General features: G+C 31.0%; 3 protein-coding genes and 1 non-coding gene across 9 annotated transcripts; 2 read left to right on the top strand and 2 right to left on the bottom strand.

Annotated features, from left to right (window-relative positions):
- Positions 1-1,573: 1,573 nt before the first annotated feature.
- Positions 1,574-7,218, top strand: LOC145744306 (uncharacterized). Of its 2 annotated transcripts, XM_082562299.1 has the most exons (17): positions 1,574-1,784; positions 2,173-2,292; positions 2,421-2,514; positions 2,610-2,796; positions 2,864-2,934; positions 2,996-3,111; positions 3,214-3,392; positions 3,591-3,780; positions 3,868-4,017; positions 4,142-4,280; positions 4,718-4,913; positions 5,086-5,257; positions 5,349-5,533; positions 5,621-5,820; positions 5,879-5,983; positions 6,069-6,206; positions 6,776-7,218. In XM_082562299.1, the coding sequence occupies exons 1-17, from the start codon at positions 1,691-1,693 to the stop codon at positions 6,924-6,926; spliced, it is 2,487 nt and encodes an 828-aa protein (XP_082418425.1). In that variant the 5' UTR covers positions 1,574-1,690; the 3' UTR covers positions 6,927-7,218. The 2 variants fall into 2 exon arrangements, with proteins under 2 accessions (XP_082418425.1, XP_082418426.1); XM_082562300.1 differs by lacking the exons at positions 2,173-2,292; positions 2,421-2,514 and having other exon boundaries at positions 1,652-1,784.
- Positions 7,219-7,291: 73 nt separating this feature from the next.
- On the bottom strand, positions 7,292-11,537 carry LOC145744462 (IQ motif and ankyrin repeat domain-containing protein 1-like). Of its 5 annotated transcripts, XM_082562313.1 has the most exons (13): positions 11,399-11,534; positions 11,098-11,239; positions 10,921-11,002; positions 10,363-10,527; positions 10,033-10,204; positions 9,737-9,882; positions 9,514-9,653; positions 9,278-9,425; positions 9,070-9,178; positions 8,545-8,779; positions 8,294-8,422; positions 7,737-7,913; positions 7,292-7,490 (listed from the first exon to the last, which is right to left on the bottom strand). In XM_082562313.1, the coding sequence occupies exons 1-12, from the start codon at positions 11,475-11,477 to the stop codon at positions 7,745-7,747; spliced, it is 1,716 nt and encodes a 571-aa protein (XP_082418439.1). In that variant the 5' UTR covers positions 11,478-11,534; the 3' UTR covers positions 7,292-7,490; positions 7,737-7,744. The 5 variants fall into 5 exon arrangements, with proteins under 5 accessions (XP_082418439.1, XP_082418456.1, XP_082418436.1 ...); XM_082562330.1 differs by having other exon boundaries at positions 7,292-7,913; positions 11,098-11,244; positions 11,399-11,537; XM_082562310.1 differs by having other exon boundaries at positions 7,292-7,913.
- Positions 11,538-13,429: 1,892 nt separating this feature from the next.
- On the top strand, positions 13,430-13,502 carry Trnam-cau (transfer RNA methionine (anticodon CAU)). The gene has a single exon. It is a non-coding gene; the product is annotated as a tRNA-Met (tRNA).
- A 514-nt stretch (positions 13,503-14,016) lies between these two features.
- LOC145744976 (coiled-coil domain-containing protein 12-like) lies at positions 14,017-15,574 on the bottom strand. The gene is made up of 2 exons (XM_082562962.1): positions 15,198-15,574; positions 14,017-14,490 (listed from the first exon to the last, which is right to left on the bottom strand). The coding sequence occupies exons 1-2, from the start codon at positions 15,423-15,425 to the stop codon at positions 14,242-14,244; spliced, it is 477 nt and encodes a 158-aa protein (XP_082419088.1). The 5' UTR covers positions 15,426-15,574; the 3' UTR covers positions 14,017-14,241.
- Positions 15,575-23,267: the final 7,693 nt, after the last annotated feature.

Here is a 23,267-nt window from a genome sequence, read left to right as displayed (position 1 = left end):
ATCTGCGTATTTTTGTTGCATAAAGTGAATCCCTACTGAATTTGACACGTGTAAACATTACACATTTTAGGCACAGGTGAAATACTAAACAAAATCACATCTGTAACACACTTTACGTTTTACATAAAATACAAAAACAAAAATATTTATATACAATAAATTTTCCGGTTCAGTAAGTTTATTACACGGCGTAACAAAATCAGCATAAGTTCATTTTATTAATCTACAATATTTACTTGGGTTTATTATACCTAATAAATTGTTTATTTTAAAAATTTTTGATATTTTATAGACTAACTTTTATAAAGGTCACCTAATAATAGTCCATTTTTACAAATTTTATTATGAAAAAATAACTTCAAAGTATACAAGAAGGTGGTACCCCGTGTAAATTAACATTGCAACACTACTGCTCTATAATAAACTTAGTTGAATCTATCATGTGACCAAAACAAAGAAAAATTGCACCCAGAAAAATAAAAAACAATTTTTGCTTAGTAAACAATATTTAAACTAGATTTACATGATAAATAAAATATATATTGAAATCATTTGAGCATTATTAAAATTAATCTTTAATAATAAATAAAGATATGCATAAACAACACTTAATTAAAATTAAATTTAAAATTTTTAAAATTAAATTTTAATAAACAAATAGAAATTTAATTGAATTAACAAAGCTCATTGTGTTGTGTTTTTATGACTAAAGCACCATCTAATAATAAATAACAAAACAATTTTGTTTAATTTTTAATTTACTAAAACAAAAGTTATGCTGACTCAAAATTAACGGCTTATAAGACATTAAAATATATAATAAATATAATGACGATAACAACATGTTTTAAAATCTAAGATTTCGAACCATTTAAACGGTTTTACGCGTTCAATATTTTTTTGTTACATTTTTGTATTTATTTTTTAATCTTTACATCATATGTGTAGGATTTCACATCCTAAAAAATCAACATCAGATTTTTTCCACGCAATTAAAAAAAGTTTAATTTGTAATTTAGTGGTAAATATATTTAAAAAGTATTACCTTATGGTCTAAATAAAGACAAAAATTTTTTCTAAATAAAGACAAAAAAAAATCCAAAATTTAGTTAAAAAATAAATGCAACAACTGTCGTTAAGTGGCGCCAATGAGTGATTAGAGACGCAGGATATCTGTCACACAAAACATACACGTTAATGCAATTTAAACCCCTAAGAAATCTCAATACTTAAATAGTTTATATTTTTAAATGTTGTGTTAAACATACAAGAAAAATTATAAAAAAAAAAAACATTAAGATAAATATTGATCGTAACGTTTTTTTTATTTAAAAAAAGCCGAAATATCCTTTGCCAATCAAAATAGTAAAAATCGTTACGAAAAATGTCCGCCCCTTTCTTTAATTATGTTAATATAATGTTTCATCTGACCCCAGAAAAGAAAGGTGGAAAGCCAAAGCCATTAGCAGCGAGGCATGTGATTTCATCACGCTTGGAGGGACGTGTATTGTCCCTAAATTGATCATACGCCAGTACTATCGACAATCTTCATTTCCAACTGAGCCGCGTTAGAAGAAGTTATCATAATTTAAAAATCAAACGTGTTGATATTTAAACAGGTTAGAGCCAGCATTAATAGTACATAAATGTTAAAGAATCCGAAGTTAGGACTTACTCTCTTAGTTTAAAAATGAAACTGTTCGAGTATTTTACTGGATTTTTAATATTTTTATATTCGCTGATGCAAATTCCATTATCTTCAAGTCAAAGATCATGTCGAAATGGTAAGTTGTTCTATTTAACGAGCTTTTAGATTTTAAATAATGTTTTTATACAAAAATTATAGTAAACTACTACTTTAATTATATTTTGAATCAAATTTAAATGTATACATATCCCCAGAGTGTGGGTGTTTGTTTAGAAAGTGTGCTAAGTTAAAAAGACCTCCTTTTTGTAAAATATCTCTTTGTTGTGTAATTGTTAATGTTTGTATAGCAATATCGAAAGTTTAAAAACACCTTAAAGGGATTATGTTTTGACAAGAGATAACAAAACGGTTCTAATAAGAACTTTGGCAGGTTAACCATAAAACTGATTGATGTTTTACTTTGTAGTGCACAAGTTATTTTTTTGTTGATGAAATTTATGAAAATAGAAAATCTGTTTTTCTAGCAAATGCAAGTTTTATCCAAGATTCAATTGTAAACGTAACGACAACTTACTCCACTGAGCTATTTTCCGGGGGAGTAAATTTATTTGTAACGGTTACCTGGTCCATAAAAAAAGATGACGGTATAAAAAACATAAAAACTCAAATAAGTATATAACTTGTCGTAAAAATACTTGACTTTTAACTACTTTGGTTAATTTAATGCCATTTTTTTGATGCTTTTATTAATTATAAAACCATTATGTTTAAGATTTTGAACTAGACGGCGTTTTAGTTCGACTACGTGAATCGCAAAGCGCTTTCGGCGAAAATGTTATTTTACCAACAGACACATGCAATCCCGAGTTAGTAACTTAAATAAAACATAACCGGTATATTTTAAAGGGTGAGTACAATAGTCAGTGTTATCTATGATTAACACAATATCTTTATTTATTAGAAACGATTTTTATGTCACAACTACAAGTTTATCGTCCTGCAAGCTATTACCCAATTGCAACCCGACGACAACAACCACTGGTGCAACAACATGCATATGCGATACTGATAATTGTGACGTCACCCCTGACTTGGGATGCAGAGGACTTCGTTCCATGATTGCGCTTAACTTTATCTCGGTTCCAGCAGTAAGATGGTTTTTATTTTTAAACAATTCTCACTACTATATATTTCAAAAAAAATAATATTTTTTAGAATTCTGGTACCTTGAAGTATCAAATTGCTTTCCACCAGGAATACAGATTGGAAATGCACGCCTACTACAGGTACAATAAAATTTAATTTAATATACTAACAACTGATTCTAATAGACGTAGTTTTATGTAGAAATGTCGTCTCCTTTTCACCTATCAATGTCAACGTGGAAAACCCAAGTGGTTGTATAGAATTAGTGGAAACAAACAACAACAAGACTAACACAGAAGCCGCTCAGATATGCTGTGGTAAATACTTTTATATATCTAAAAGACATAAATAGACTTAGTAAATTATTTTTTTAATATATAATATTTTAAAGTTATTTATATTTTTAAACTTTTTCACAGAGGCCGGAATTCTACACACTACTGCTCGAAATATAAGTTTTGTGGTTGGTTACCCCAACTTACAAAATGACACAGTAAATGGAACTGTGCTCTGGCTACCTCCCATAACTCGATCAGGCCTCTTGGAAATGAAATTTGGTATATCTAGTAATGACGCAACTACTGTGCCTACAACGGGGGTAAAAAAACATTTTTACTAAAAATTTATTTATTAGTCAGCCATTTTTATATTTCTTGCATTTTAGTTTAAAATTCATGCATTTTAGCTGTCATGGTAAACTGGGAAAAAATGTTTAAATTTTGCATTTAGTCTATAAAAATATTGTGCTACACTAGCTGTGAATTGTAATTTATTTGGTATATTTCATTTTTTATAGGTTGTGGAACGCTACTTACTCAACTTAACCGACGTATCGAATAATCAATGTGACGTCATACGTTACGGGTATAGAGTGGCAGTTGGCGAATTAATTCCAGAAGTAAGTTACCAAGTCACAATAAGAGCGCGTTATAACAACACAAACTGTCCAACTACTAATTGTATTCGGAACGAAATTATAACACCAGGTAAACATGGTGCAAGAATATAAATTGTAATCTAGTTTTCCTTTGCAAACTCTTTCTAACAGACTTGTGTTCTATTTTGTTGTATAGAAATTGATTCCTGTGATCCCATGTTCCATCTGTGCGATTTGAACGCAAATTGCACGAGGCAAAGTCTACCAACAACAATAGGTGTGAGTTTAAACGTTACTTGTACGTGTACATCTGGGTACCAAGGAAACGGGTATACCAATTTATCGGGTATTTATTTGTTAAGCTGTATTTTATCCAAAACAAAAGTAAACTATAACATTATTATTGTATGCCTTAGAGATAAACTAAATACTATTTAAAACAAGGAAAACAAATTTGACATTTTACCTAGCTGTCCTTGGAACTGGATGTCAAGAAATTAATTCTTGTGCTGATCCGAACTTATGTCACCAAAACGCACAATGTATAGACAACAAGGCACCATCAGTCGGTTTTTCCTGCCGCTGTTTAGATGGCTATTATGGAAACGGGTAAAATCTACTAAAACGTTTTGTTATGTACCTTATTTGCATTTACAAAAGTTTCTTTTCGTTTTGAAAATTATTTATGTAAGGTTGATTTGCTTCATTTACATATTGATAAATACAAAACACCACCGTTAGAGTAGGCGTTTTACGTAAACCGCCGGTTAGCAGTGACTAAGCTTTTATTTATAACGACTTTGACACGTGAAATCGTGGGTCAATAATTATATTAGATCTGACTTAAAAAATGTAATTCAACACTACTACTAATGAGTGTTTTCAAGTAAAAAGTAAATAAATAATAAAAACTGGTTTCCAAGATTTATATAAATAGCTTTGAACGGTCTGGTTAGAAAAATGTAATTTCACAAATCACCCAATGCTATATAACTTGTTTGTATTACTTTAAAATTGGTTTAGCCTGCTTTATTTTTTTACAATAGATTTGACTGCAATTCAAGCCTTGTCCTTGGAATAGCAATAGCTGTTCCATTGTTCGTTATTCTTATTTTGGTTCTTGTAATTGGAGCTTGGAAATACAGAATTTACAGAATTCGTCAAAATGAACTCACATGGACTCAGTTTTTAGCTAATAAAGACCTCGTAATTCAAAACTTTCTTGAAGATTATCATAAACAGGTTTGCACAACTACATAAAACAAAGTTTAAAATATTTTGACAGCATATAACAAAAACATGAAAACGTCTTTATGGCTCTAAATGTATCAGCTTTAAAATAAATGCATTAAATAAATTAATATGATTTTTATTTCAAAAAAATATTTACTTATAGAAAATGTTTCGTTTTCAGATAAAAACTGCTTCCACGTTTGGCGATAAATGGGAATTGGATAGAAACCACATTGACCTAACTGGAGTTATAGGAAGAGGAAATTCTGGGATAGTTCACAAAGGGGTTTATACACCAAACACAAACCCTACGCTTGATGTTAAAGAAACTGTAGCAGTTAAACAACCAAAAGGTTTACTTTTTAAAAACCAAAACCCTTTTTTATTTAATTAATTAATAAATTTATACAATATCAACCACAAATAAAAAATGTTATGTTTTAGATGGCCCCGACGACGGCCAGCAGTTGTTAGATTTTATGAGCGAAATCAGCTTCATGTTAAACATTGGTTCCCATCCAAATGTGTTGGGGGTAGTTGGCTGCTGCACGAAAGAGAAGCCTGTATTGCTGGTCACAGAATATTTAAAATATGGCGACCTTAGACATTTCTTATTAGACTCACGTGAGGTAAGAATTGGCCAATAACGAATTTAGAGATTTTTTAAAGGTTAATTTTTTTATATAGCTATTTAACTTTTTTATTAATTATTTTAGCCATCTAAATCCTTGAACGACCCGGCTTATCACGTGACCGAAAAGTCGTTGTGTCAAATGGCTCGACAGGTGGCGCTTGGAATGGAATATTTAACAAAAACTCGAATAATTCACGGTGACTTGGCAGCCAGAAACATTTTGGTGGGCGAAAATCTTGTTTGTAAAATCTCCGACTTCGGGCTCGCTAATGATGTGTATAGGTAATACTTTAAATAAAAAATATTTTTTTGGTATATTACAAAGCCTATTTTATTTTAGATATGGTATAATCAAGAACAGAGTAGAACGCCTAGTTCCGTTTAAATGGATAAGTCCCGAAAGAATGATGGGAGGAAAAGTTCCGATAACCAGCAAGAGTGACGTGTAAGTTAATTTTTTTGTTATATTTTAGCATAAGAGACATGTTTGTTATCATCTTAATAATATGATTTTTATTATGACGTCATAGGTGGTCGTTCGGGAATTTAATGTACGAGATGGTGACGTTGGGTTGCATGCCACATCCGGGAGTATCAGCTGAAGATTTGTTGGATAAATTGAAAGGAGGGTATCGAATGGAACGACCGAGCACGTGCTCAGTTCAATTGTGAGTTGTTTAAGTATAAACTTTTAGCTTTTTAGGCCATATATATATATATATATAGGTAAAACATTTTGTTAAAAGGCTGTTGGTTAAAAATGGCACACGTTGCTCGAAAATATGAATATATTTCCTTATAACAAAAACCTTCAAAACAAAACAAACAAAGTGCCATTTAAAAACAAGTATACGTTTTGGCAGAAATGCCAAGTGTTTAAAATAACAAATAGGAAGGTAAATCGATTATTTCAAACCGGCGACAAAATATTATTATATCGCCACTCGCCAGATTGTTTTGTATAAACGCAATAAATAGGATTGTATTGTAAATCGCTCTAACCACCTATGTCCCATACAATCGGTTACTATATTGGTTCATTAGATGTTTTAATTTAAAACACAAAACTTGTCCAAACTTTATAATATAAACAATTTCAACCGTTAAAGGATTTACATCTAACAAAAGTTGATACCGGTATCACGATATACCGTAATTCCATTAGGCTAGATACAGCGCAAATGAGGGGTTAAATTTCCCACGTTTTTAACAAATAGTTATTCTCTTTCACTTACAGGTATTCCATTATGTCGAAATGCTGGAAATGGAAAGACTGGTCTCGGCCTTCCTTTTCTCAATTAGGAAAACTGCTCGAAGTTGCTGCAAAACGAGCAAAAGATGAAGGTTCCCTCGAATTTGTGGAGGTCAACGGCAACACAAGACTATGACGTCATAAAAAACGATTAAAACTTTTACCAACTTGTAAAGAATTAACCAACCGAGTATTGCCCCTTTATTTTATTTTTTATACCCATATTCTCTAATTTCCGTGCTTGCCCCGTGTTAAAATTGTAGCATTTGTTTAAATATGAGTTGTAAGCTATCTGAATTGCGAACTTTCTAAATACAAGCGAAAACATGAAAGAATGTTTTGTCACGACTGCGTTGAAGCTCATTAAACCAAATCAAAACTTTTACAGCCTAGAAACAACTTGCACGGGCCAGTGAAATATGTGGGTAACTAAGTGTATGGATAACAAGATGTGCTAAGCCTATACTAATTACATAAACATTTATTTAAACATCATTCTACTTGAAAAAATATTATTCAACTTAATACAATAAGATCTTTTTTTACATGTTAAGAATATAGATTTGTAACTATTCTTTGTATTCTCTGTTAGGAGGTTGTCATTTTTTAGTGTTTAACTTTAAAAGTTGCAATTTTGACGAGATTTATTTTTGTATGCTTTTAGAGCTCTCTATGGCCATCTACAGCCGAAATTACAACTCTACACAGTATTAAAATATATAAAAGCTTTAAAGCTTGCAGTGAGTTTAAGATATTAACTAGCATAAAATCTATTTTTATAGGTACAGTATAGGTGATATTAAAAATATATATAAAAATAAAAAGTTTAAAAAAACTTTAACCAATCTAGTATTCTTAACATAAATTTTCAAATCTAGCCTAAAAATACCAAATTTTAGGCACAAAAACTAATTTCTGTCCTAAAATGAAATGTTAGCTTACGAACCAACAATATTACGCATCGGGTAGCACGATCCTGATTGGATAAGTTTGAGCCAATAAGGAGTCGGGTGGATACTTGTTTTTAGTAAGAATAACCAATGAGAAAGACTCTACTCTGTGATGTTGAAAGTTAGATCCTTGGTAGTCTGCATGATCGGTTTTCTGTACTAACCTCATATACCTAATTTGAAATTTTTTAAATGGCATTAATGTTTTTTTTAACTATAGTATATTCATTCATGTTTTTGGTAGGTTATCCAATATTTGCTAATAAAACAATTTGGTAGCAGCCTATGTAATAATATTGCTTAGAGCATAAAAGTAATAGAAAAATATGGCATGGGCCTAACTGCTATTAATAAATATGGCATAGGACTAACTGCTAATAATAAAGTTAATGGCCTAAACTACAGCTCTAAGCAATATTTTACTATTAATAGATTTTGTTGAATTTATCTAACAACATAAAAGTAATACAAAAAATATAGCATACGGCTAAGTGCTCTTAATAAATTTTAAAATTTTAAATATTTGGCACAGAACAACTATTTATTTTCTTACTTTTCCTCTGATAATAAACTTTTGTCCATAATTTCTGTCATAAGATTCGGTAAAACTTGATCGAAAAGATCAGAAATTGTTTCAAACATGTCAACGTCCATCATATCTATTACAAGTGGCTTTCCAAATCTCCAAATCAAAAAAGTTAAATAATATTTTTTATTCGGATTTTTTTAATGCCAAATTTGGATTTAAATTCATGAAAAATGTAGCTTTATTTGGGCTAATTAAAAGCAGTTGATAAAACATACCTAATAGCACCAAGAAGACTTAACCTTAGCGTTTCAGTTTTCATGTCGTTGGGATTAAGAGCGCACAAGTAATTAGTATCCCTGTATTTAAGAAATAATCCACTCTGGCCGACGGGGTCAATTAATAATGGCCATTTTCCCGATTCTTTAATTCGGCAGCCAACATCACGCATCAGGACCTCGTCAAGTTCTCGAATGTTACATCTTATCCCAGGTAAATCGTCCTCACTTTTACCTATCATTGTGTTGTGCATGTTATAACACTATATTACTAAATTGTTTTATACAAAACTATTATATTATTTTAAGCTATGCGAACTATTGACCAAACAATAGCCATTCTCAGTACTTTGTGATGCCAGGGTTGGACCATATATCAATTGGTATTGGCTATAAAGATACTTCTATATACACCCTGTATATATTAGTATCTCTATGGTATTAGCATTAGCTGTATCATCAATAGAGTTAGTTAAAATGCACTTGGCTCAAAAACACGAAAATTAGAGAAAGTTTGTAATTTACCTTCATGCACCTTTTCTCTTAGTTTAAGTCTGGCTTGTTCTAAACATTCCTTTGCTTTCATGGCATTTATCTTCGCTATTTCTAAATCTTCCTCGGCTTGATGAACAGCCTTACAGGATGTACAACATAAAGTTTAACACAAAAAAATTTTAAAAACTTACCAAATTTTTTTTATTGATAGTGATTGAAGTAACTAAGGAATACATACAGCCAGAGTAACATCGAGCTTTTCAAAACCCTCTTGTACAGCAGTATCATGAACATACAAAGCCTTTTCCAATTCATTGTAGGCGCATTGTAACATTTTCTGCATTACTGAGTATTCCTTTGTTACTTCATCCAGTTCACCTTGCAGCCTGGCAAAAAACAAAATAATAATTTAAAATTTTTATTCCTTCAAAAAAAATAATAATTTAGTTCATTTAAAAGTAATATTAATTTTACTGATTAGTTTCCGCTTCTTTTTTCTTTCTTGATTCTTGGTCTCTTCTTTCTTTTTCCTCTTCCATTTTTTCCAACATAGATTCTGTGATTGTTATGTCCCAACTAACTAAAGTTTCAGCTATTTCCGGTATAGAGGCAACCTAACGAAAATTTTTTTTTATTAAAGTTCACTGATATCCCATTTAATAGCAATAAAAATATTTTAAAATTACAAATTTTGTACGTGTTCAGGTGTATTGGCATCTTGTGCAAATATTCTTGGATCAGCTCCATATTGAAGTAAGCTCTGTACTGCAGCCAAGTGGCCACCAAATGCTGCTCTATATAACGGTGTTCGACCCCATGCACCTATGCTATTAGGATCTGCACCTAAAGTTATATTAAAACAGCTAAGTAAAACAAAAACAATTTTCCTAACCCTTTTATACTAGTAATTAAAATGAATTAAAAAAACATTTAAAAACACTAAATTAATTAAAATAATATAGATGGTTTTTCTCAATTAAGCATATTTGCTACCTCTTAGAATAAGAAATGTAATAGAATCCACACTCCCACCACCTCCTGCTTCAGAAAGTGGAGTGTTCTCATTCGAATCCCGACATTCCACAACTGCCATTTGATGCATTTTCCTCGTTATTTTACCAATCTCATCTGTTGGTACTCCATTTTTTGTGTCTAACTCATCAACCTTAAAAAATATCAAAAAATATTTATTTAAATGCATGAGATGTTAAAATAGTTTGAATCACAACCTAAGCATTTAAAGCTAAAAAATTTAAGAATTCTATTACCTATTATGTACATCAAAAAAACTTAAAACACAAAAAAAACGAAAATCATGGTTACCTCTTTTAAAACTGACTCCATTTCATCTATGTCACCATCAAAAGAAGCCTCAAGCATTCTCTTTCTTCTTTTTATCTCTTCCCTTTTTCTCCTTCTCTCTTCCTCCTCCCTTTGAAATTGTTTTTCAGCTTCTTCCTGTTGTTGTTTTACCATAGCAACATAAGCCTAAGATAATATAGCCTATTTAAAAATAATAAATTTATTAGAATTTTACTTTTTAGTAAACTCAGGGTTTAGTAAACAAAAATAGAAACTTTAATTTTTGGAATTCGATACTATGCCTTTTTTTATATCTTTATCCTTGATGTCAAAAGGTCAACTGCACGACGTAATCAGATAGTCCGACCCAGTCTTGAATTGCTGTTGGCAGTTGGGATGTTATAGATTACAATTGCCTAATAATTGAACTGCTAATTAAGTACTGGCTCAGCAGGAGTTCATACCATTTTTAGCACCTTACTCAAGGGTGCTACAGCAAAGGAAATTGAACCCACAACCTTATGCGGTGTGTGCATACAGCTTTAATCTAAAATTAATAAAATTTAAATAATGAAATACTTCACGCTGAATTTTTTCCATTGTCTTTTCATATTCCTCTTTCTTGGCTTTTAACTTTTTTAATGCCAATTTAGATAAATATCTGTAACACAAATTTAGGCTAATCACAAATGTACTCGAAAATGAATTGAATAAATGTTATATGTAAAAATATAAATTTTTGAGTAGACCAATTACCTTCTTATATACTTTTGTAGAACAACAGCAGCTATTTCTTGAGGCGTCGGACCCTTTTTTACTTCTTTTTTTGGAACATCTTTACCACCTTTTACAGGTTTTTTGTTTTGTGACACAGATACAGGTTTTTTGCCAGTTGCTGCTAAACTTGGACGTTTAATAAACTTTTTAAAGTTTGTTTAACAAATAGTTTGATTTTGTTAATTAGTTAAATCAAGTTTTATAAAAAAAATAATTCATTTTTTGCCATTTTTGTTATGACATAATCATATTGTCAGAGTTACTTTTTTGAGCTATTTACCTGTTGTGGATCCAGATTTTCTAACAGCAGCAGTAGTTTTTGCAGTCCCTCTTGCAGGTACTACACGTTTTGGGGGCATGGTAATTGCAATCGGCAGATTGGTAAAAATAACTAGTAACTTTTTTATTTTTTGAAAAACATCTGAAACATAAAATATATATAAAACATTAAGTAATAAAAAGTTTACATACCTATATATCTTTTTGAAACAAACATAAATAAGACAATTTTTGCAATTAAGTGAGGCATAACATACAGCAAAAACACCAAAACCATTACGAAAATGCATTATACAACCGCGCGTTAAAAATCGCTGTTGACAACCACTTACTAATTTCAACAACAGTTATCATTAGTATTAGACAAGTGCCTTACCAAAAACCTTAACAAAACGTTTTTGCCAATAACCTGGACTGATTTTGCAACCCTAAAGTATTGTGTTAATTATTTATTAGAGTAAAAAATATATTTAATAAAAAAAAACGCCCCAAAAAGTCGACCGTATTTGACAATTTATTTAATTTAATGTGATTGATAAAAAAAACACAGTTTAAATTTTAAATTTTATAAGTTTGTAATCGAATAAAGTTTCATGTTAGAAATAAGTGCCAGCGCTTTTCCAAATTGTAATGCCATTTTCATATTAATAATTAATGACCTATCACCTGAAACGGTTTCGATTAAATCAGATTTAATACAATTTAAACTATTTCGCAACTTAAAACTGAATTTCAATATCGCAACCAGAATAATTTCATTATTAAACGATTTATTGATTTAATAAATGAATAAAAAAAAATTAAAAACGCCACGCTGTTGCGTGCACCACTGAAATTTTTACGTTTAGAGGATGTAGTTAGTCAGATATATTTTAAATAAAAATCATTTTTATGTAAATCGATAATCAAAAATATTCAACATGAAATTCAAGAAAAAAAAGTTGTACAAAACTTATAACATGAGATTTTCGTGTAATGTCATAAATATTAATCCCGTATTTTTATGTAATCGATGTTGTTTTAGTCTTATCAAATCCTTTGGGACAACGCGAATAATACAGCCATCAACTTTATATTTCTTAATTAAAATCCCTGAAAAAAGCAAATGCATTCAACGAAATAAAAAAATGAAATGAATCTCTGATTTGTATCAAAAATCAATAGAAGGCGATCAAATAAAGTGTTGCAATCAAATATGTGGACAAGACACTGTCATTTTTAAAAGAGAAAACAGTAACTTAAGGTGCGGTGAGCTATAAAGTACTTTAGTTCGCAGAAGAATATTTGCGTGAAGTTCACGCAAGACCTTTATTTACCCTGTCGTAGTGAGAGCTGCAATTTACTTTAAATAAAAAAAACGTTTTGTTTCGTTAGACTGTTAGAGGTCTAAAAGCAAAATACAGACTTTAAACAAAACAAAAAAAAAATATTTTTAGGCTAATATATTTACAAAAGGAAAAACTGAAATGAAATATTTAAAGTTTTCTAAGGATCAACGTAAGATAATCTTACTAACATTAATTTTCGTCACTGTGCCAGTTTTAACAAAACCAAATGTCGTTCAGAAAGGTGAATGAATAAAAATTAAATTTATTTTATTAAAACAAGCTACGATATTTAACTACTGAAATTAGTAACAATGTTAATGTAACTAGAAATTTAACCGTAAAGTGTATACAGTCGTGAATACGTAATAAAAATTTAAACTAAAATTAACACTTCGAACAAATAATAAAATCACTTAATACAAATTATTTGTGCAGATCTTCCTGTCGAAAAGTGTGAAATCGTAAAACAACCAAGTTTAGAGCAGAATGGTATGTTCAAAAAAGAAAGAACGGTAAAATGTGCTTGCAGATTTGGAAAAGTGGCAGGAACTCATTTGGAAGAGCCTGCATGTGTAGCAGGTATTTGTTGTTTTTAAGTTAATATTAAATAAATAAATACTTTTCCATGTGTTTATTGACTTTTGACTTTCGCTACACATTTGAAGTTCTGAGTATTATCACATATTAGCGCACAAAAAGCCGAAGCCTCGATGGCGCAGTAGGCAGCGCGTGAGTCTCATAATCTCAAGGTCGTGAGTTCGATCCTCACTCGGGGCACATTTTTAGATAATTTTTGTATTTATTTTTTAGAGTTCATTTTCTATTACCGTTTATGGTGCGATATGGAACCGTGTCTAAAAAACGAAGCATGTGTTGTTTTGTCAAATAAAAGTGGTTGGTCTTGCACAGATGGAGAAAAGACCAAACTTACTTATGTTAAAGAGAAACCTACTTATAAATAAAACTAGTCGTCGTACAAACAGCCCGGCATACTACTATTAATGTGGGCATGCACAGTAATAAATAATAGAAACCGTTCTATAAATTGTTGTTTAAATTGCAATTATTTTACATAAAAACAACATTTGCGCAACAATTTTTTTAACTCAAACTAGAAATTAGTTGGTTGGTTGTTTCTATGAACATTGGTTATTCGCATACCAATAAATTAAAAATAAAATTCATAATTTATTTTCTGTAATGCTTAACTACAGCTTTACATGCCTGAACAACTTATAAGTAAGTTTTCCTACTTTATCATGTTTTGTTTAATTGCATTAAATATAGCACTTACATATATTGAAAGAACAAGTTTGAAATTGGTTTTATTTTATTTAAATACAATTGTGGTCAGAAAGAATTGTAAAAGTTTTTCCATAAGACTGGGGGTAGCAAGGTCTTCACATTTACAGCAAAGTGAATGATAATCCATTTCCGTGGCAACAACAGTAATGCTCATTTGATCACTATACTACATAAGATGCATGAAATTAACTTCGGGATAAAATAATTTTATTCAGTCTGAATCATAAGCTTCTTGGGATACATCTGGTACATCTGAGATGACAACAGATTCATCTTTAACTGATTCTTTTAGTCTCTCTCTAATAATTTCAGCAATGGCTCGTTGGGTTCTCCTTTCAAGGCGTTCGAGTTTGGGTTTAATATCCCTCTTTAAATCCCAATCTGGCTTTCGAGGAGCAAGATTAAATATATCAACATCATCAGTTATCATTGGCATTGGTGCTTCACCTTCTAATTGGTCCTTTAAAATACATTTATGATTAAGTTAATTTTCACAAACATTTGTTTATATATTGCAAAGTATAAGAAAAAAAAACTAAGAGACATTTCTTTATATTTTATAACTAACATTCCCAACTATGTTTGTAAATACATTATTCATGAGTTTATCAGTCCTTTTACATGGCTTCTTATAAGGTAGATTTTAGTTTTTGTATCTAATCAAAGGTTAATATTAGATTAGTTAGCAAAAAAGATAAAAGTTTCACAGTAAATGTTGGCAAAATAAAATGTTTATGTTATAACAGACAAAAAAGAACTGTTTTTTAATCATAAGAAAATGTTTGAAGAATTTCCTGACATTATATTTACTAAAAACCAAGGGGTCTCTATTAGTTTCGCACGCCCTACATAAACAGGGTGTGTAACCGAAATACGGCACATGTAATTAAACAAAGAGATTGCATAAATTAAACCCTTACCCTAACCCTCACATATTTAGTTTACCCATTAACACATCTGACTCGTAAAGCGGACTAAGTTATACTCATTAAAACATATTTCAACTAATTTTTAATGTCTGGTTGAACAATTGCCATACTTAGGTTATAACGCCTTGTTAAATTCGGGCGTGCGAAAGTAATAGAGATCCAAACCAAGTATTTAATTAATTTATGTCTGTATGTTAACAACTTCTGAACTTAAAAATTAAACCTCCATGTCAATCACCTTTATATGTTCTTCAATAACACCTGGTTTCGAATCATCCAATTTCTTCTCCTTCATATCCTCTGTAATAGGTTGATAATTTCTTAACTTAAGATCAGGTTTTGGAAGTTCACCTTTATCAGTTCGTTTAGCGGAAGGTGCATCGTGTGGTTTATCACGTTGTTCTCTTAATATTTTAAGTCTTTCTTTTCTCTTTTTTGCTTCCTCTTCAAGGTTTCCTATTCCCATTATGTTTAAGTTACCGGTTACACCAAGCTAATAGATAGTTCAGCAATTATAATTAAAAAAAGAAACCTTTTTCAGTATATTTAAACAATACAATATTAACTTAAATTGCCTATTTGTCTTACTGTGTAGCAATTACAGCACCACCACCTTTCTGCCAGAAAGTTGGCAGAGAGTAGCAGAGAATTTTGCTTGGGCGGATAATTATAAAAAATAGTGATTCCAAATATTTTATAATCGTACAATACAAAAAATAACGAGGTAAAATAGCCCCTTTAAAGGGAACAAATTAAAACCAAACCTAATATAGAATAAGTTGGCAAAGTTCTTAACACTTTAAAATTAAAATAAAATTAAACAAAACATTAAAAAACTGTTAAAAACAGGAGTAAACTTTGGTACTGAACTGAAATACGTGTTATTACTAACGTCACAAATTGGGAGTTTTGACAACTTACCTATCATGTCGCTCCAATTTATTTTTGATATTTTGTGGAGGACAACGTACCCAACCACGACATATCTTCAAAAAAGTAAACAAAATATTAGAAAGTGGTCAAATGCAGGTGTAAACTTTGTATTTTCGTAATATACGCTATATAAGTGACGTCACAAATCGGGGGTTTTGATAACTTACCTATCATGTCGCTCCAATTTATTTTTGATATTTTGTAAAGAACAACGCACTTAATTACCACATATCTTCAAAAAAGTGAACAAAATATTAGAAAGTGGTTAAATACAAGTGTTAACTTTGTATTTTCGTAATATACGCTATATAAGTGACGTCACAAATCGGGGGTTTTGACAACTTACCTAGCATGTCGCTCCAATTTATTTTTGATATTTTGTAAAGAACAACGCACTTTATTACCACATATCTTCAAAAAAGTGAACAAAATATTAGAAAGTGGTCAAATGCAGGTGTAAACTTTGTATCTTCGTAATATACGCTATATAAGTGACGTCACAAATCAGGGGTTTTGACAACTTACCTATCATGTCGCTCCAATTTATTTTTGATATTTTGTAAGGAACAACGCACCCAACCACGACATACCTTCAAAAAAGTGAACAAAATATTAGAAAGTTGTCAAATACAGGTGTATACTTTGTATTTTCGTAATATACGCTATATAAGTGACGTCACAAATCGGGGGTTTTGACAACTTACCTATCATGTCGCTTAAATTTATTTTTGATATTTTGTGAAAAACAACGTACCCAACAACGACATCGTTTCAAAAAAGTGAACAAAATATTAGAAAGTGGTCAAATGCAGGTGTAAACTTTGTATTTTCATAATATACGCTATATAAGTGACGTCACAAATCGGGGGTTTTGACAACTTACCTATCATGTCGCTTCAATTTATTTTTGATATTTTGTAAGGAACAACGCACCCAACCACGACATACCTTCAAAAAAGTGAACAAAATATTAGAAAGTGGTCAAATACAGGTGTATACTTTGTATTTTCGTAATATACGCTATAGAAGTGACGTCACAAATCGGGGGTTTTGACAACTTACCTAGCATGTCGCTTCAATTTATTTTTGATATTTTGTGAAAAACAACGTACCCAACAACGACATTGTTTCAAAAAAGTGAACAAAATATTAGAAAGTGGTCAAATGCAGGTGTAAACTTTGTATTTTCATAATATACGCTATATAAGTGACGTCACAAATCGGGGGTTTTGACAACTTACCTATCATGTCGCTTCAATTTATTTTTGATATTTTGTAAGGAACAACGCACCCAACCACGACATACCTTCAAAAAAGTGAACAAAATATTAGAAAGTGGTCAAATACAAGTGTATACTTTGTATTTTCGTAATATACGCTATATAAGTGACGTCACAAATCGGGGGTTTTGACAACTTACCTAGCCAGTCGCTTCAATTTATTTTTGATATTTTGTGAAAAACAACGTACCCAACAACGACATCGTTTCAAAAAAGTGAACAAAATATTAGAAAGTGGTCAAATGCAGGTGTAAACTTTGTATTTTCGTAATATACGCTATATAAGTGACGTCACAAATCGGGAGTTTTGACAACTTACCTATCATGTCGCTTCAATTTATTTTTGATATTTTGTAAGGAACAACGCACCCAACCACGACATACCTTCAAAAAAGTGAACAAAATATTAGAAAGTGGTCAAATACAGGTGTATACTTTGTATTTTCGTAATATACGCTGTATAAGTGACGTCACAAATCGGGGGTTTTGACAACTTACCTAGCATGTCGCTTCAATTTATTTTTGGTATTTTGTGAAAAACATCGTACCCAACAACTACATATTTTCAAAAAAGAGAACAAAATATTAGAAAGTGGTCAAATGCAGGTGTAAACTTTGTATTTTCATAATATACGCTATATAAGTGACGTCACAAATCGGGGGTTTTCACAACTTACCTATCATGTCGCTTCAATTTATTTTTGATGTTTTGTAAAGAACAACGCACTTAATTACCACATATCTTCAAAAAAGTGAACAAAATATTAGAAAGTAGTCAAATACAGGTGTTAACTTTGTATTCTCGTAATATACGCTATATAAGTGACGTCACAAATCGGAGGTTTCGACAACTTACCTATCTTGTCGCTTCAATTTATTTTTGATATTTTGTAAAGAACAACGCACTTAATTACGACATACCTTCAAAAAAGTGAACAAAATATTAGAAAGTGGTCAAATACAGGTGTAAACTTTGTATTTTCGTAATATACGCTATATAAGTGACGTCACAAATCGGGGGTTTTGACAACTTACCTAGCATGTCGCTCCAATTCTTTTTTTATATTTGGTGGAGGACAACCTACCCAACCACGACATATTTTTAAAAAAGTGAACAAAATATTAGAAAGTGGTCAAATGCAGGTGTAAACTTTGTATTTTCGTAATATACGCTATATAAGTGACGTCACAAATCGGGGATTTTGACAACTTACCTATCATGTCGCTCCAATTTATTTTTGATATTTTGTAAGGAAAAACGTACCCAACCACGGCATACCTTTAAAAAAGTGAACAAAATATTAGAAAGTGGTCAAATACAGGTGTAAACTTTGTGTTTTCGTAATATACGCTATATATGTGACGTCACAAATCGGGTGTTTTAACAACTTACCTATCATGTCGCTCCAATTTATTTTTTATATTTTTGAGGACAACGTACCCAACAACGACATTCCAAAATATATTAACATAAAATGTTCATTCCACAATTTTGGAAAAAATTTGCAATTTTGTAAAGTGTCATCCTAATTAAATATAATTTTTCCAAATTTTAAAGGGTGTTTTAATAATTTAATTCTATTTAAAATAGCTAAGTAAGAAAAATTATCCACATGCACTAAAGAAGTTAAATAGGCATCGACGACGTATTTTGAAAACCAACAGATGTTGTAATTAATGTAATATTGCATTATTTTATTATGCATATCATTGGAGTGATAATAAATTATTGTTGCCAAGTCAAGCCAATGTATATTTTGATTATCAACATTTTTAAAAGCGATATCACAAAAATTGGTAACTTTAAAAAAGTATCGTATAGACCAATTAGATTCGTAATATTTTAAATGTCAGCATGTATCATCTCAATTGTTTTAATTTTTAATTGGTTTATGGAGTGTTTTTGTAATAAATTTTGTTAATCTACCGATGGTAAAGGCCGTGAATTTGATGACGTATTTTCAAATTTTAGCCTTTTCGCTGATTCGTGTAAAATCCCTTGTTTCTGCGTTTTTGCTTTTTAAATGAAGAAACCACCAACAGCGTCATTTTAAATGGGGACTTCTTTTTTGCTTTAAAGGTTGTGTTTTTGCATATGTTTTATTTTCCTTAATAAGTTTCCTACCCATTTTTAAATTAATGAATTCGCTTGAAAACTGTTTTCGGTTTCAATAATTTCTTTATGATATTGCTTTACGAAATGGTCCAAACCAGAACTACGTTTACAATAAAGATTTGTTTATTTAAGTTCCTTAAAATCTTGTTCTATTAAACTTAGAGTAAGGTTGTTGGTTAAAACCGATTGTAAAGAACAGTCTAGCATACTTTTAACAAGTGTGATTATCAAAATTGGAGCGACATAATAGGTAAGTTGTCAAAACCCCCGATTTGTGACGTCACTTCTATAGCGTATATTACGAAAATACAAAGTTTACACCTGTATTTGACCACTTTCTAATATTTTGTTCCCTTTTTTGAAAATATGTCGTGGTTGGGTGCGTTGTTCCTTACAAAATATCAAAAATAAATTGGAGCGACATGATAGGTAAGTTGTCAAAATCCCCGATTTGTGACGTCACTTATATAGCGTATATTACGAAAATACAAAGTTAACACCTGTATTTGACCATTTTCTAATATTTTGTTCACTTTTTTAAAGATATGTGGTAATTAAGTGCGTTGTTCTTTACAAAATATCAAAAATAAATTGACGCGACATGATAGGTAAGTTGTCAAAACCCCCGATTTGTGACGTCACTTATATAGCGTATATTACGAAAATACAAAGTTTACACCTGCATTTGACCACTTTCTAATATTTTGTTCACTTTTTTAAAAATATGTCGTTGTTAGGTACGTTGTCCTCCACAAAATATCAAAAATAAATTGGAGCGACATGATAGGTAAGTTGTCAAAACCCCCGATTTGTGACGTCACTTATATAGTGTTACAAGATAAGTTTGATAGTCTCGTAATTTAGCCTAACGTTTAGGTGGCGATATAATAAAGGTCCTAATTGTATTAAACCCTCACCCTTAACTGTTTAGTAGGACGAGACGATCTCCCTAATTTAGTAAAGCCTAGGATACCCCGCTTTAACGGTCCACCGTAAAAACCAAGTTAGCTAACTCTGTTATTTATATTAACATGTACGGTAGGTGTGTAAACTTACTTTTAATATTCGATAAAAACTACTAAAACAATACTTGCAATAAAAACATAAGAGTAATAAAACAGTATAAAAACAACACAACTACACCTAACCGCACCCAAGTCAGCACTAACCTTTTGGTAGGCGCTACATACAACATTCGGCGCTACATTTCCGTTTAGGGCAAGAAATCCTGATAAGGTTAATTAATTAGATATACTAGGGCATATACAGACTATCAGGTGTCAGGAGCCACTGACGCATGACAAAACATATATGTTACAATAGCGTATATTACGAAAATACCAAGTTTACACCTGTATTTGACCAGTTTCTGATATTTTGTTCAATTTTTTGAAAATATGTCGTTGTTGGGTGCGTTGTTCCTTACAAAATATCAAAAATAAATTGGAGCGACATGATAGGTAAGTTGTCGAAACCCCCGATTTGTGACGTCACTTATATAGCGTATATTACGAAAACACAAAGTTTACACTTGTATTTGACCACTTTCTAATATTTTGTTCACTTTTTTGAAAATATGTCGTGGTTGGGAGCGTTGTTCCTTACAAAATATCAAAAATAAATTGGAGCGACATGATAGGTAAGTTGTCAAAACCCCCGATTTGTGACGTCTCTTATATAGCGTATATTACGAAAATACAAAGTTAACACCTGTATTTGACCACTTTCTAATATTTTGTTCAATTTTTTGAAAATATGTCGTTGTTGGGTGCGTTGTTCCTTACAAAATATCAAAAATAAATTGGAGCGACATGATAGGTAAGTTGTCAAAACCCCCGATTTGTGACGTCACTTATATAGCGTATATTACGAAAACACAAAGTTTACACTTGTATTTGACCACTTTTTAATAGTTTGTTCACTTTTTTGAAGATATGTGGTAATTAAGTGCGTTGTTCTTTACAAAATATCAAAAATAAATTGACGCGACATGATAGGTAAGTTGTCACAACCCCCGATTTGTGACGTCACTTATATAGCGTAAATTACGAAAATACAAAGTTTACACCTGCATTTGACCACTTTCTAATATTTTGTTCACTTTTTTAAAAATATGTCGTTGTTGTGTACGTTGTCCTTCACAAAATATCAAAAATAAATTGGAGCGACATGGTAGGTAAGTTGTCAAAACCCCCGATTGGTGACGTCACTTATATAGCGTATATTACGAAAATACAAAGTTAACACCTGCATTTGACCACTTTCTAATATTTTGTTCACTTTTTGGAAGATATGTGGTAATAAAGTGCGTTGTTCTTTACAAAATATCAAAAATAAATTGAAGCGACATGCTAGGTAAGTTGTTAAAACCCCCGATTTGTGACGTCACTTGTATAGCGTATATTACGAAAATACAAAGTTAACACCTGTATTTAACCACTTTCTAATATTTTGTTCACTTTTTTGAAGATATGTGGTAATTAAATGCGTTGTTCTTTACAAAATATCAAAAATAAATTGGAGCGACATGATAGGTAAGTTGTCAAAACCCTCGATTTGTGACGTCACTTATATAGCGTATATTACGAAAACACAAAGTTTACACCTGTATTTGACGACTTTCTAATATTTTGTTCACTTTTTTGAAGATATGTCGTGGTTGGGTGCTTTGTTCCTTACAAAATATCAAAAATAAATTGAAGCGACATGCTAGGTAAGTTGTCAAAACCCCCGATTTGTGACGTCACTTATATAGCTTATATTACGAAAATACAAAGTTTACACCTGCATTTGACCACTTTCTAATATTTTGTTCACTTTTTTTAAAGATATATCGTGGTTGGGTACGTTGTCCTCCACAAAATATCAAAAATAAATTGGAGCGACATGATAGGTAAGTTGTCAAAACCCCCGATTTGTGACGTCACTTATATAGCGTATATTACGAAAACACAAAGTTTACACCTGTATTTGATGACTTTCTAATATTTTGTTTACTTTTTTGAAGGTATGTCGTTGTTGGATACGTTGTCCTCCACCAAATATAAAAAAAGAATTGAAGCGACATAATAGGTAAGTTGTCAAAACCCCCGATTTGTGACGTCACTTATATAGCGTATATTACGAAAATACAAAGTTTACACCTGTATTTGACCACTTTCTAATATTTTGTTCACTTTTTTGAAGATATGTCGTTGTTGGGTACGTTGCCCTCCACAAAATATCAAAAATAAATTGAAGCGACATGATAGGTAAGTTGTCAAAACCCCCGATTTGTGACGTCACTTATATAGCGTATATTACGAAAATACAAAGTTTACACCTGTATTTGACCACTTTCTAATATTTTGTTCACTTTTTTAAAAATATGTCGTGGTTGGGTACGTTGTCCTCCACAAAATATCAAAAATAAATTGGAGCGACATGATAGGTAAGTTGTCAAAACTCCCGATTTGTGACGTCACTTATATAGCGTATATTACGAAAACACAAAGTTTACACCTGTATTTGACCGCTTTCTAATATTTTGTTCACTTTTTTGAAGGTATGTCGTGGTTGGGTAGGTTGTCCTCCACCAAATATAAAAAAAGAATTGAAGCGACATGATAGGTAAGTTGTCAAAACCCCCGATTTGTGACGTCAGTAATAACACGTATTTCAGTTCAGTACAAAAGTTTACCCCTGCTTTTAACAATTTTTTAATGTTTTGTTTAATTTAATTTTAATTTTAAAGTGTTAATAACCTTGCTAACTTGTTCTATATTAGGTTTGGTTTTAATTTTTTTCCTTTGAAGGGGCTATTTTATCCCGTTATTTTTTGTATTGTATGATTATAAAATCTTTGGAATCACTGTTTTTTATAATTATCCGCCTAAGCAAAATTCTCTGCTACTCTCTGCCAGCTCTCTGGCAGAAAGGTGGTGGTATTACAGCATTACTAACACAGAAGAAAAAAATTAAAATATGGTTCGAACAAAAG

Source organism: Corella eumyota, chromosome 1, assembly GCF_963082875.1.
Source record: "Corella eumyota chromosome 1, kaCorEumy4.1, whole genome shotgun sequence".
NCBI classification, from domain to species: Eukaryota; Metazoa; Chordata; class Ascidiacea; order Phlebobranchia; family Corellidae; genus Corella; species Corella eumyota.
Note: the sequence above shows the minus strand (reverse complement) of the source record. Positions and strands in the feature narration are given on the sequence as shown.

Bases quoted from the DNA above. Each gene is read 5' to 3' on its own strand.
- LOC145744462 (XM_082562310.1), bottom strand. From the start codon at position 11,477: ATGCCCCCAAAACGTGTAGTACCTGCAAGAGGGACTGCAAAAACTACT. The intron at 10,528-10,920 runs GTATTTCATTAT...ATATTATCTTAG, and splicing joins TGGAAAAAATTCAGCGTGAA to GCTTATGTTGCTATGGTAAA. The intron at 9,426-9,513 runs GTAAAATTAATA...GTTTTTTGCCAG, and splicing joins AAAGAAGCGGAAACTAATCA to GCTGCAAGGTGAACTGGATG.
- LOC145744976 (XM_082562962.1), bottom strand. From the start codon at position 15,425: ATGGGAATAGGAAACCTTGAAGAGGAAGCAAAAAAGAGAAAAGAAAGA. The intron at 14,491-15,197 runs GTGATTGACATG...TGTATTTTAAAG, and splicing joins TTATTGAAGAACATATAAAG to GACCAATTAGAAGGTGAAGC.
- LOC145744306 (XM_082562299.1), top strand. From the start codon at position 1,691: ATGAAACTGTTCGAGTATTTTACTGGATTTTTAATATTTTTATATTCG. The intron at 2,935-2,995 runs GTACAATAAAAT...AGTTTTATGTAG, and splicing joins GAAATGCACGCCTACTACAG to AAATGTCGTCTCCTTTTCAC. The intron at 3,393-3,590 runs GTAAAAAAACAT...CATTTTTTATAG, and splicing joins CTACTGTGCCTACAACGGGG to GTTGTGGAACGCTACTTACT.